Source organism: Trachinotus anak, unplaced genomic scaffold, assembly GCF_046630095.1.
Source record: "Trachinotus anak isolate AG129_WGS33_773 ecotype Australia unplaced genomic scaffold, CSIRO_AGI_Tana_v1 ptg000010l, whole genome shotgun sequence".
Classification (NCBI taxonomy): Eukaryota; Metazoa; Chordata; class Actinopteri; order Carangiformes; family Carangidae; genus Trachinotus; species Trachinotus anak.
The window spans coordinates 16,014,272-16,028,911 of record NW_027273861.1 but is presented as its reverse complement, the minus strand read 5'-3'; the positions used below and the strand labels follow the sequence as shown (position 1 = coordinate 16,028,911).

General features: G+C 39.3%; 1 protein-coding gene across 3 annotated transcripts in view; it reads left to right on the top strand.

Moving 5' to 3' along the window:
- usp13 (ubiquitin specific peptidase 13) overlaps positions 1-14,640 on the top strand; it is a 33,724-nt gene that overhangs the window by 9,587 nt on the left and 9,497 nt on the right. The window contains exons 6-17 of one of the 3 annotated variants that reach the window (XM_071487916.1): positions 1,230-1,414; positions 1,613-1,710; positions 1,869-2,059; positions 2,772-2,843; positions 4,282-4,354; positions 6,202-6,327; positions 8,397-8,550; positions 9,125-9,299; positions 9,399-9,487; positions 9,924-10,046; positions 13,116-13,139; positions 13,589-13,732. In XM_071487916.1, coding sequence (XP_071344017.1) covers positions 1,230-1,414; positions 1,613-1,710; positions 1,869-2,059; positions 2,772-2,843; positions 4,282-4,354; positions 6,202-6,327; positions 8,397-8,550; positions 9,125-9,299; positions 9,399-9,487; positions 9,924-10,046; positions 13,116-13,139; positions 13,589-13,732 — 1,454 coding nt within the window. Of the gene's footprint in view, positions 1-1,229; positions 1,415-1,612; positions 1,711-1,868; positions 2,060-2,771; positions 2,844-4,281; positions 4,388-6,201; positions 6,328-8,396; positions 8,551-9,124; positions 9,300-9,398; positions 9,488-9,923; positions 10,047-13,115; positions 13,140-13,588; positions 13,733-14,640 lie in introns of all 3 variants that reach the window. The other 2 variants (XM_071487915.1, XM_071487914.1) reach the window with 2 other exon arrangements.

Here is a 14,640-nt window from a genome sequence, read left to right as displayed (position 1 = left end):
ACGGAGTCTTAACCTACTACCCTTAGATGGTGTCCCCAGTGCTGGAGACTGTCAGTGGGAATCCTTCTTATAGGGTGATCCCACTCATCTGAGATTGATCCTGAAGAGCGTTAGCTCAGCAGTGCGCCCACCACACATGTGCCATGCACTAAGCAACGATTTGACAGAGCCACTTAGGGCTTAAAGATGATCCTGCAGACAGAAAACAAGCTCAGCAGATCAAGCTGCATTGCATTGCCTAATTAATCATTGCGTCTGTATGTGTGGACCCTCTCCCAGAGAACAAAGAAAGGGAGACGGAGGCCCTCACTCTGTATAACATTTCTTTTACCAGCAGCAGCTACCACAGAGCAGCTTCTGAGATGGATGACTGAGAGTCTGGCAGTTCATCCAAATTCTGTTTTACTGATTGTCCTGCAGAGAAGGAGCTGAAAAGCTCTTACGAACTATACAACTGACAATCAGTGCCTGATTAAATAATATATAGAGTATACCGTGAAGTAGAATTATAAGTAATATAAAGTATTATTTAAATTTGTCTTTATTACAGCGACTCCCCCTGTTGTCCTTTTCAATCCTTTTTATTTAGAAAAACAGTCAGATTAATCTGATCTCATCCACCCCTGCTTGTGAGCAAAATGCACTTGTTGTTAATCAGCATGACCACATGATTTAAGAAAAACAACTAAAATCACTTCCTTTCAGTTGTATACCTCTGCCAACCAGCCAAGTTACAGGAAATATGGTCGCAATCTCCCCTTACTGAGTTACAGCAGTGAATAATGGCCAGAAGTGTTTTTGCAGAACATTGCGATGTCATAGTGAAGTTGCCCTTTGACGATTTGGATATAAAATGTCATCACTTAATCCTCCTATCCTATTAGACATTTGGGTTAAATTGTGTCATAATTAGTTTATGAATTCTTGAGTTATGGCCAAAAACGTGTTTTGTGAGGTCACTGTGACCTTCGGCTTTGACCTTTGACCACCAAATTCTAATCAGTTCATCCTTGAGTCCAGGTGAATGTTTGTGCCAAATTTGAAGAAATTCTTTCAAGGTGTTACTGAGGTATCATGTTCATGAGAATGGGACATATGTACGGATGGACGTCCCGAAAACATAACGAAAACACCTGAAATCTTATCCGGCCCTTGTCCGGTTCTTGCATCAGCGCAGAGATGTAAAAACCGCACAACATTAACACGAGTCTCTGTTTCTCTGTTGTCAGTGGCTGGAAGTGTCAGAAGTGCGAGATGAGAGAAAACCTGTGGCTGAACCTGACGGATGGAGCAGTGCTCTGTGGGAAGTGGTTCTTTGATGGGAGCGGAGGTAACGGCCACGCTCTGGAACATTACAGAGAGACCAACTACCCCCTGGCTGTCAAACTGGACACCATCACCCCAGATGGAGCAGGTCTGAAACACATGAGACATTAACCTGAACTTTTGCATGGTTTTAAAACTACTTTGTTCATAATATTGAAGGATGTGTAGCTCATGATAAACAATTTTGTATGTTAATACCCTGATACAGACCTGCAATTAACTAATTAATAGGAGAACCTGCTGGCCATAATATCTTCAGCTTCATTTTCTGCTCTTTTGATTTTAGATGTCTATTCATTTGAAGAAGAAGAAGCTGTGTTGGACCCGCACATATCAGAACACTTGTCACACTTCGGAATAGACATGCTACAGATGCAGAAAAGAGTAAGCTATCTTGGCTGTGCAGAACAATGATGCTTGTTTTACTATTAACTCTTCAGAACCATCTTGCCCAAAAGATCTGAAACCCTGCTCCAGAATATCCACACATACCAAACTAAAACTAAAGTCTTGAAACCCAGCTCTCCTCTTTTCTCCTTCAGACAGAGAATGGGCACCACACAGACAACAATGCACGGCCGCGGGTCAGTGAGTGGGAGGTGATCCAGGAGTCAGGCATGAAGCTGAAGGCGGTGTATGGTTCTGGTTACACAGGCATCAAAAACCTGGGAAACAGCTGCTACCTCGGCACAGTAATGCAGGTCCTCTTCAGCATCCCAGACTTTCAGAGGATGTGAGTAGTGTACGCTGTGATGACGATTTACTACAATGAAAACATAACATTGATGTTTTGGGTTTTTTTTTTATTTCTCTGTCTTATCTATAATATAGTTATAGTGAAATTGTAGTCCAAGTCAACTCAGTGTTTTAACAACAAGAAACAAAATACTGTCATGAAAAAAGACTTTTCATGACATTTTTTGGTAATTTAATAATGATTACACAATTGTCTATAAAGTTTGATAAATTAACAGCAATATTATATGCAAATATTTAAATGGCAGATATTACAACATTTGTCAGCTAGGAAGAGACCCAGTGAATCAGATAAAATTAGATAACTAAATGGCATTAAAATGAAATTTTTACTGATAAATTGTGACCAATCATTGACAAGAAAAGGCACAACTTGTCATAATTGGAAGCTCATATGCACAGTATATGAGGTAAATTTATTTTTACATTACGTATTTGTAACTCTGTATCTAGTTGCATGTAATTACTGATCAACTGTTGCTGTGGATTAGGTGTGGAGAGAAATACAGAATAACACAACATTATTACTTAAAGAAAAAAACCTGTAATGCATTGAAGCATGACCTCCAGCAGAAGGTGTTAGTATCTTCTCAGTACCACCTCGTGTGTTTCCTTGGTTCTTGTGTCTGTGCGTGGCGTCCCATGTGCTCCATCTGAGGTGAGCTTGTGCCATGTATTTTGATCTTTAGGTATGTGGGTAATCTTCAGAGGATATATGACTATTCACCCCTTGACCCCACCCAAGACTTTGCCACACAAATGTAAGTGACCTCAGTTACATAATGCAGTGTTATAATACACAGTGTTTTCCAGCTGCTGCTGTCTCTGTAGCTGAAATTGTTGAAAAAAGGCTTTTAATGAGTAGCTACTCTCAATTTATATTATTGTTATTAAATTGCTTGAAATTACAATATGAGTTTTGAGTTTTATAGTTGGACCAAATTTGGTCTTTAAATCCTAGTTAAGCCAATAAATGAAACTTTCAGTATTTTGTTGGGTAAAAGCTTGTTTTCCCACATGTTCTGAAAAATACTTGGTGGATTTTGTTATGCAAGCCAGAGTGTTGCAAGAGGTCAGTCAGATGCTGATGATGAAAGGTAAGTGGAGTCATAGCGAGGCAGGTGATGAGTATCAGTTATGTTTGTTATTCATTTAGTTATGTTGATGCTCTGAGGCACATCGACAGATAAACATGTTTAGACCTGTCACTATTCGTATTTGATGAATTCATAATATAGCAATTATATTACTACCTTGTATCCAATAAGAGCGATACACAGTTTATAAATAACAAGGCACTGAAGGAGAAACAGATTGTTCTTTTCAGATACACATGAAAATAAAATCAAGATTTAGACTTAAAATACTACAGTAGTCTGAAAAGTGTCTATAGGTGCTAGGGTATCTGAGAGTAATGGAATGAAATATTCACTGCTAAAATTGTGCAAATTATGGCAAAGCTGTTTGACGATCAAAGTCAATAATAATTAATAATGATTGTAACAACTGATTAACTATCCTCCCCAAATAATGACATTTTAGGTCAAAGGCTGTGAACATTCTTTTGTCTTTTGAGGATATTCAACTTCATTCAACAGAATTAAATAACAATTAGTGTGAAATAAGTTAAATCATACTTGATAGTAAAAAAACAACAACAAAAGGCTTAAATGATTTAAAAAAATACTGTAAGGGTTTAAAGACAGTGACACTGATGAAACGGATTTTGCTGACATGGGTTGAGTTCACTGCCCTCTGCAGTTACTGTGTGGTATAGACAGACTGTCTGGAGTCTCAAAGATATATTGTATGATATAAAAAAACCTCTTATCAATGACCAATAAAGAAATGAGCTAATTATAAGAGAAGTATATTTCTGCCTGTTGTGATTATTTGTATTTATTTCATAGTAAGGTCCCTGCAGATGTTGTCTGTGGGGTTGGTAACCATGACAACTGAGCCAAGTTTGAACTTAAGCCAGATTTGTGAGACTGAAAATGCAGGGGTTAACAAGTTAGCAGCTTTTTGAAACAGGCCCCAGGTGTATCGTCTGAAGCTTTTCAAATGCTTGCTCTGACGAGTAAAGACACATGTGCACAGCGCCTTCAGGGTGTGTCATCTAACAAATCACCCCAACAAGATTAGAGAAAAACTAAAAGACTGTTTTGTATTGTTTACGCCTTTGTTTTCATCCGACAGGGCTAAACTGGGACATGGACTGCTCTCAGGCCAGTACGCCAAACCACCCATGAAATCTGAGCTCATTGAACAGGTGATGAAAGAAGAATACAAGGTATTAAACTGGGTATGTCCAGCTCCGAAACTGGGTCCATAACCAACGGAAGCATGTTGCTACTGACTGATGGCAAACTGAGTCTTTTTAGGTTGTCATTACAGTACAGTTTCAGCCTGTCAGTTTACCATTTTCTTAATTTAAACATAAAGTCTTTTCATAGTACACTTCTTCTGTGTTATTAATATACTTGAGCTTTTTTTTTTTAGCTTTTCAGAGGAGTTGATAGAAACAAAATGAGAACGTGATTTTCAGACATATTGTCAAATTTTATTGTACACTGACCTTTTCCTTTAGTCTGAAAATAACTGCTGGATGCAGTCTCACATTTGCAACTCGAATAGTTTTTGAACGCAGCAGCTCCAGGCATGATATGAAATGAAATCATTGCCTTTTTAACTACATACTGTAGTACACAGCTGCCAAGAAATTAGAAGAGGAAAGCCATTAAAGCTTAATGGGACCCAGTGCTAGGTCTGTAAACTCCAGGCTTCTTTTAAGCTTCCCCAGCCGCAGTAATTGATAGGGCAGAGCTGTGATCGTGCACTTCCTACACATGTGATGGTGGAGTCAGGTTTGGACACATATTGACAGCTGGGAAGATATGGTGGGAGGGGTTGTGTTTTTCATACTGTGCTCAGTTTGTACTAAGGAAATACTACCCATTACAATTATATATGCTAATGAAATGGCTTTTTAATGATGTTCTATGGGATACATGGTATCTTGCTGGAACTTGGCATACACATTGATTGTTTACCGGTGTGGCAGGATGATGTAGTGACCCTCACACTGGATGTATTTTTATCATAAATCGATTACGATCATAATGACATACATAATAAAACATTTATTTAGTTGTTAGTAGTTGGTGCACGATGAGTTGGCTATGGTGAAAACAGTGAATTTAAAGGAGCAGTTCAACATTTTATAAAACATGCTAATTTGTTTTCTAGTAGAGAAGATCGATACGGTACCCCATCACCTTTATGTTATAAACTGGCAGTGCCATCTTTCCCTGCTGGTAGCCTGGCAACTACCCCTAGTCAAGAAATAGTCCAGTGCACAATTCCTCACAAAATGGCTAAGTGTTGTGTTTACACTTCAGCTTTTATATGGTTTAAATGAACAAAATATAGCATGTTAATTACTGAGCTTCAACAGTGCTGGTAGGTGCATTTTATCACCCCCAAGTTAGGCTAGGTGTGGTCGTTTTGCTAATAACTAGTTTAGTTGCTGACACACGTTCGCATCTAGTTATCTTTTTGCCAGAAAGTGTTTTTCACAGAATTATCAAACTACTACAAAAACCATTGTCATTTTACACAGCAGAAAATCCTTTTTAGTCACAGGCTGCCAGTGTCAAATCTGCTTGGACTAGGTTAGCATGAGGATTTTCTGGTGACATACGAAGAAGAATAATTTAACCAATAACCATATTAACTTGAGTATCATTAGCAGTGATGCTATTTTTTATATTGTGGATGCTGCACATTTCCACATACTTCCACATACACGCTATGAGTTATAGCACTGCATCCCATCTCATTATTTGGATATAATGTTTGAACATTTTTCCTATGAAGAAAAATCTCAGGGTGTAAAATCAGTCTCCTCTCTTGAGCCACAAAGAGCAATCTGACACAAATCGGATCCTTCATGATCATGATCATTATACCACTCTGTACTGAACTTGGTACCAGCCAGCCACTACCACTAGCTTAATATTCACAGCTGGTTTGCTGTCTTGTATTATACTTCCTTCTGAGACAGGTGAGTGGTCATGCACAGTCACCGTGTGTGACATCCAAATGTTTTCATTCCAGCACCAGCAGAAGGGCGTCTCCCCCCGTATGTTTAAGGCCCTGGTCAGCAGGGGACACCCAGAGTTTTCCTCAAACAGACAACAAGATGCCCATGAGTTCCTCCTGCACTTCATCAACCTAGTGGAGGTGAGTGAAGCTAAACCTCTGTGTAGGTCAAGCTATTCAAAATGTATTATAGTTGAATGGAAATAAGCACATGTTTCTGAGGAGGGGCCATGTTGTGCATGAGCAAACAATTTCCACCTTCTTTTGAGAATTTGGTGTCAAGAGTTGCTCAGTGTAGTAATTAACATATCTCAGCAAAGATAAAGGTAAAAAAATAGTTTTATTTTAGAGCATCTCCACGACTACTGCCCAATTTTCCGTAAAGTTTAGTTTGGATTTTAACAGTTCTCAGAGGATGTTCCTGGAAGATTGTTAGGATGCAGGGATTTTCCATGTAGCACCACCACCACGTCAAAATCTCCCCTCGACCCGCATTTATTTTTTTTTACCTTTGACAAGATCTTTTAAAAATAATAGTTGGTAGACTTAATTTATAGTTTGGAATGGAATTTGCTTAGTTATGGTATTAAATCAGTTGAAATCAGTTTGTATTATAATGTATACACTTGCTGTATTTTCTGTATATTCTGGTTACATGTGAATGGTTTTACACACGTCAACTTAAGTGGCAGAAGATGCCGTTCAACACTGCAAACACGCAAGAGAAAGAGACACTGCTTATCACGAAAGCGACTGGTCCTATGAACCAGAATTTTCTCCACTGTGAAATCATAACATTTCAGCAAATGGCTGGATTATGTCTGACCCCTGACACACATGTGTAGGCAGCTGATTGTGAGGGGAGGGTTTGTTTTTGACTAAACACAGCGCACTGTCTTCTTGGTTGGTACATAGTTGCTCTGATCTGTCTTTCTCAACCAGGATATATAAATAGCTCGAAGCTATCTGTTACACAGTGAGGCCAGATAATGCTTCCTATTCTGCCTCAACGGCAAAAGACGTGTCATGACTCGGACTTGACACTTCCTCCACCTCATGTGGAGGAGATCAACAAAACAAACGACCTAGATTCCCCAAGACTCATTTTCTCCTTAGCTGCCACATTCTGTAAAGAAACCTTATAGTGCTTGTGCTTAAACTTTTTTTGTTTGTTTGTTTGTTTTTTTAACGGCCCTTACTGTCCTCCCTTCCTTTAGTCCACTCTACAGCTCTACAGCTATCAACTCTACAGCTACAGCTGGTTATCCAGACATAGACTGAACCTGTCTGAAGCCACCACCATCAGCAACATTTTCCACTGTCTGTGTCAGCCTGCATACTTGGCCTGAGTAAAATTATAACGTGTATTTATGTAGCTTCTTAGAATAGAAGGGCTGGGTTGCAGAGAAGCCATCTTCAAACTAGTGTGTTAAGTCGCGATGCCATTCCTTCATCACAGTCTTCAAATAAACACAGTGTAAACTTCACTGACCCCTGCTGTTCATGAGCAGTGAGAGGACACAGAGCCACTTAGTGATAATGATTAGTATGCCCTCCATTCTGAAAAGATGCAACACTCTCTGTAATGGAGAGTGCACTTGATTGAGGCAGTGCCTAAATGAAAAGAGTTGCATTTACATAATGAATAACTGTATTTAGAGATCTGGGTCAGACAGCAGTTGTTTTGAAGTCGTGCCAGGAGACTGTAATGGGCCACAGCAAGAAAAGCTTATAGATAGAGTTGCAGTTCAAACCTCGAGCTGTTTGTGGTATGAAGCTTCTGTGCAGCTCTTAAGCAGATGTACAGTACTTTAAGTAGCTGTCTTTCAGATAATATTGTTAGGGGTTTGATTGATTGACTGATTGATTGATTGATTGATGAACATTTAAGTTTTTGACTTTGAAGTGCAAGAAAACTGACAAGTATTCAGTGGTCATCCTTCCAAATGTTTACATTTGGAATTTGAATCAAGATTTAATTGGAAAAAAAAACCTGTGTTGAAAAAAGAAAACTTTCAAAGAAAACACTGGAACCTCCATTTTTATCAGTGTTTTATTACATTACTGGTGTATATTCAATTTAAAAAAAATACTTAAGCATCAGGCTGAGTATCAGTCTCAAACAGAGATTTGTGCCAAATCTCACGGAGTGATTTTGCTGCTGATATTCAAACTCACCCTCTCATCCTCCCTGTGTGTCATTTCTGCAGAGGAACAGTGCAGGTTCAGAAAATCCAAGCGATGTCTTCCGCTTCCTGGTGGAGGAGCGAGTTCAGTGCTGCCAGACACGTCGGGTGCGATACACTCAGCGGGTGGACTATTGCATCCAACTGCCAGCCCCCATCGAAGCTGCCACAAATCGCGGTAAAGAAGCTCCCATACACAGTCAGGCACACACACACACACACACACACCCACTCACACACACACACACATCCACACACACTGTGCTGCTGCAGTAGGAAGCCACAGATGCCTCTGGTTGGTACGGCTTGCATGACACTTGGCTCAGGTGGAACCAGCCACTCTGAGAATCAGCAGGTCCTGTTCAGAAATGACACAGGTGGTCCTGAGCTCTCTGACTGAGAAAATAAGTGGTCTTGTGTATGTGTACTGTTAGTACACACTCTTGGTTTGATGTAATACATTATACAACAAATCTGATGTACTAATTTAAAGGATAACATCAATGTAATGTTGTCATATTATATATGAGACAGTGTTGGTATAATTACAATAAACAAACGTGAACTTGGTGAGGATGATGGTCTGTCTGATGCAGTGTAGTTGGTAGTAGAGGATGCAAGTGTTGTCAGCACTGATCTTGAATGCTACATATACACCTTAAATGATAATTCCTATTCCAATGCAGCTTGTCCTGGAGGGCTCTGGATGTTACCACTTGTTTATGTCTTTGTCTTTGTTTTGATGCTACCAGAGGAGCTGTTGGCATATGAGGCCAAGCGGAAGGATGCTGAGGAGAACATGAGGGCTCCTCCTCAACCTGTAAGAGCCCGGATCCCCTTCACCGCCTGCCTGCAGGCTTTCACAGAGCCAGAGAACGTCCCAGACTTCTGGAGCTCGGCGCTGCAGGCCAAGTCAGCTGGAGTCAAGTAAGCAAGGCCTCACCTCTGTACATCTCAGTTGCATCTATAAACTTGCATTCCTTTCTTTTGAATCCCCCTTTTCAAAATTATTGTTTTCTTCTGCAGAACTTCCCGTTTTGCCTCTTTCCCAGAGTATCTGGTTGTGCAGATCAAGAAATTCACATTTGGGGTTGACTGGGTGCCGAAGAAACTAGGTAACGGTCTGTCAGTGTTCTGTTCACTGATTAATGGGATTTAAAATGTTTTATATGGGCCTCCACAAATGTGGGGACTCAGGTATTTCAAGTGTCTGTGGTGTTGCAGATGCCCAGTAGAGGGCAGCATCGAACTGTGATTTACGAGCCACATCACAATCTGAAGTGTTATATTTTTCATGGCCGACAGTCACACTTGTGTTTATACTTACACAACCAGCTGCCAGAGCCAGCGTGAGATTATAATTTTGGTAGAAACTTAATGGACCAGAATCCACACTTATGATGTGATCATGTTATTCCTGCATTTTGTCTCACCTGTCTATGTTAAGTGGGACAGGTGTTAAAAATTAACAACATAGCTCAGTCCACAACTTGAAAAGAAAAAGTCAACATATTCCTTTGTTGAGTTTTTTTCATGTCTCTTCCTGCGCAGACTTGGCCATAGATGTTCCAGACTTCCTGGATCTAAGCCGGCTGCGGGCCACAGGGCTGCAGGCAGGTGAAGAGGAGTTGCCCGACCTCATGCCCCCAATTGTGCTACCTGAGGACACCAGAGGTATGAACAGGTCTAGTTTATGCCAAGAGGTAGAAAATGTTGTTTGTATGTATGTAAGCATACAGTTGTCAATACAGTTGGGACAACACACTATTGTGCTACTTTTCAACAAGGCATAGCACTGTGATTGTGTCTAGGACATTGGAAGGAGCATCTTTTGCCCTTTTTAATCTGACATTTTATTCATTCCCAGTGCATATTGGCAAATAAACATTGGTGCCAACATTTGGATGTGCTTCAGCTATATTGTGTTGTTCTCAGATCAGACAATGCTCCATTTTTCTCACCCAGAATTTACAAAGAAGAATCCCCTGTTTACAGGCTCCCATGAATCACCTACTTTGGCCCACAGGGACATTTGCACTCATGCGTGAATTCTTGGAACAACAAAATGGCACTATTAACTACAGGGGGCATTTTTGGCTCCTTATTTTCAATTTCACAGCCCTGTTATTGCTTTCCCTGAGCCACCTGTGCTTATTTTTTATTTACCCAGATAACCTAGAATATTATAACTCTATTTACATGAAACACCTCTCAGTATGTGAGACAGTATATATCTGACTTTACCGATAAACAGGTAGCTCATTGTTACTTTGACCAGATGTGTGTTTTTCTAAAGCTGTTACCTCACATCCATTTGCAGAGTATCTGTTTTTGTGACATAGTCAAATGATCTGTGAAATTGTCTCTAATATGATATTCTGCTCAAAGCCACTCCATTTTTTTCCTGAAGGGGATATTAAATGGAATCCCATGGGAAAGGCATGCTCAATCAATTACTGAAAACTAGTTGTGTTCACAGTGTGGCTAAGCCTAATAAGTTGTAATGATTTTGTGAGATCTCCTTGTAATGCACTTCCCTGGGCTCTGGGAATAAGCTACAGGAAGCTGTCACGAGCATTTTAGAGCGCAAGCAATATTGTTGTTACTTTTTGGAAACTTTGTTGTGTCACTGTTTGCTCAGTGATATTTCCTGTATTACAGACAGTGTACTTGGGCCTTTTAGTCTCCCTCTCTTCCTAACGGCCAAGACTACAACCTCCCTCCTTCCGTTTCTTTCTGCTCTGTGATTGTAATTCCTATTCTTCTATTCCTCCTTCCGTTGTTTGCAAAGTTCAGCTACATCAAGTTAACAGTGTCCACCTTAATATTTTAGAAGGCGTGAAGCACAAAGTGTTCTGTACTGTCTCAAGCTCCAAACACAAACACAGAAAGAGGTCCAAAGAGCAGTGCAAAGACAGAGTAACATCCGCGAACAGCCTTTGTTGTGCTTCACATGTGCTTCACATCTTCACACAGACTTGGGAGCTTTGCAAAGTTATTTAGCTGCCTGCTTCAACTTTGAACATGTTTGCCTTAATATTTCACCACTGAACAGTGTGTGCTGTACCTGCCATCTCAGACCTCCAAACACACTGACTTGGCTTCTTGAAAGAGTGCAGTATCTACTTAAAACTCAAAGTCTTGCACATTGGAGCATCCTTTCTTTGAGATGAAACTTCCTTTGTTCAGAGCAGCTGAGAAGGCCACTTTAAAACTGATACATGAAGATATCTATAAATGTTTTTTTTAATATGTAGTAAGTTTGAGTTGGGAGCATAATTTGATTCTGTATTTTGCTTCTGTTTCTATAGACAGAGACGCGAAGATCTAAACTATGAAATGAAAAGAGGTCAGAGGGGATAACATGCTGTTTTGACACACTTGCTGATTTATTTATTTCGCATTTATATGATGAGCTTTGTTGATAGCAAATTAAGCACTGGTCCATTATCCCCCCAGCTGGCATCAGCAGTGATTAATCATTGGTCAATCTTGTGTGCTCAAAAGGCTTCAGTGCTTCTCATTGATTACACAGAACTGCACAAATAGGTTTTCCTGTATGCTACTTGAACCACATTATTTTTCACTGGACTGTATATCATCCACTAACTCAATTATTCCAGGCCATTTAGAAAATGAATCATGGTTTTCATAAACCCATTTTTCAGTTTTTTTTAATGCAGAAAACTAACAATGAGAAACTTCACGAACCATGTGGAAATTAATTTCTGGTTTTGGTTTCTTGGTTAATCAGTTTATCCTCTTTAACATTAAAATGAAAAACCACCTCAGTCATGTTCTATTTTTTTAAATACATTATCTGTTTTATCATTTACTTTATTCAATTAAAATAAAGAAGCACACAAAGATATGGTGAAAGTAGAACTGTATCATTGCATATACTTGATGTGCAAAAAATGACTTCAGATAAAATGTGCAGCAAATCAGTATTGGTGACAAAAAGAAAAAAAACAGCACACTGCTGCCTTGTTGTCAGTCCAAATGGCCTTCCTCACGTCTTTGTAGTCACAATGTTGTCATGTCCATGTAGAATACATGATGATTGACACTGATAAAATATCTTTGTCCAAAATAACACAGGGAAGGCTTGGCAAAAGCTCAGCATGTTTGATATGGGGGAAACACTGAAGTTGTGATTGCAGTGTTTGGAAACAGCGGGAGTCGATCAGTCTCCTCACTGCAGGTGGTGAAAAGGCCTCACCAAGAGGGTATTCTGACAATTTGACTTGAGCCTGTCTTGCTGCTGACTTGAATCAGCCCTGTCTGTACAGGGGTATCCTTAGTACAATAGATGTGAGTGTCCAGATAAGGTGCATTCTACACAACCACAACATGCTCTGTTAGATCCCAGCTTGGAACCTTTGTTTTATGTCGTACCCGTCTTTTTCCTTCCTTCCTTTTGTTCCTGCTTCTATGCTACAATGTAAAAAAGGCCCAGTTTCATTGTGTCACTTTTGGTTTGTAGCAATTAGATTAATAGTATCTTTGTGAATGTACAAAACAAGAGTACAAACAAAATCAGGTGACTATTATTTGTATAGCACCTTATGCTTAACATCAGCATAAAAGCTATTGATTAACATAATAAGATCATTTTAAAAAAGCTCCACAGAAAACTCCAACTGCCTGGTCATAAGCCTGAGAAAGAGAAAGTTTAAGATTTTTTTTTTTTTTATCAAGTACATAAAGGTCAGCTGAAATAGTTTTCTTCTCTTCTTTCAGATAACTCAATGAGCTCCATAGACTGTGAGTATTTTATTTATTTTCTCAATAACTCTGTACTACAGTATTTATATGTTTGTATGTAACATTTGTGTAAGTTATAGCCATGAAAAATTATTTGAAAAATGAAAAATATTTTGGGCACCAGGCCTTTGTGATGAATGCTGCAGAGCTAAACTTCTGACCATGTATACCTGTGCACATCTTGCAGCTGCTTTCTACTTCCAAACTTTACTTTTCAGTGTGTCTCTGCTCATTTTAGCCAGACTCATTTCTCTCCTTGATAAATCATCTCTCAATAAAGAAACCTCCCTAGGGCTGATTCTCCTCTGGTCTCTTTGTTTAACGAGGCCCAAAGAGAGAAACACCACAAAATCTGTTATTTTCGGTTATTTGAACTGGAGAGTTACCGGTTGTACTGAATCAGCACCTGTGTGTTTTTAGGTATTGATGTCGATTTGTCATGTCCACAGCTCCAGAAATAGATGAGGCGGCAGTAATGCAGCTGGCAGAGATGGGCTTCCCGCTCGAGGCCTGTAGGAAGGCCGTCTACTACACAGGCAACATGGGCCCTGAGATGGCATTCAACTGGATCATAGCCCACATGGAGGAGCCTGGTAAGGAGACATCACCGCATTCATGCCAGCATATTATATGCATGACGAGATCAATAGACATAAACATTACATTTATAATTCTTACATTGAACATTAAATGAAAATACACACGGGAGATGTAGGGACGAAACTACAGCAGAAAAAGGAAAACAAATTGTGCACAATTTCATCATAGCTTAACGTAAATCACAATGTGAGGTGTTTACAGATAAAGATAATCAAGAGAGTATTTTCCAATGGACAGACTGCAGTGTAAAGTAGTACTCTACTGATGTAGCATTGCAGTCATACAACAGTATCATACTCACGATGGGCAGGTTTAAAAAAGGGATCAAAATCGCTGCAGCAGAACCAGAGATATCATCTTTTTTGTTCCACACATCTGTCTTCTTTCCAAAACCTGATGCATACAGTAGCCACAATACAATTTGATGCAGTTTGGTCAGAGTTTTAGGTATGTTATGCTAGTAGCAACTAATGAATCCTCAAACCGCTAGCCTCAAGCTACAGATTAGGAGTAGGCTACAGAGGTCTGGTAAGATCACTTCTTTCAAACTCCACATCCCCAGGTTTTTCTTTTTCATTTTCAAACTTGCAGTCTTTATCAGAGTTCATACAGCTCCTTCTGGACCAGCAAAACACTTTAACTTTTTCACTTGTGCAGCAGCACTTCCCAAGACTTGAATTCAATTTCTTTTTTTCCCTCTATATATTTATTATATATATATATATATATATATATATATATATATATATATATATATATATATATATATATATATATATAATCAGCCATGTTTGCTTTGCAAATTATCCTGTGTGGTTACACGTATGTGGTAAGAATGAATGTGGCGAGTAGTTGGGTGAGTAGTTGATAGAATAAAATAAAGGGAAAAAGAGAGACAATA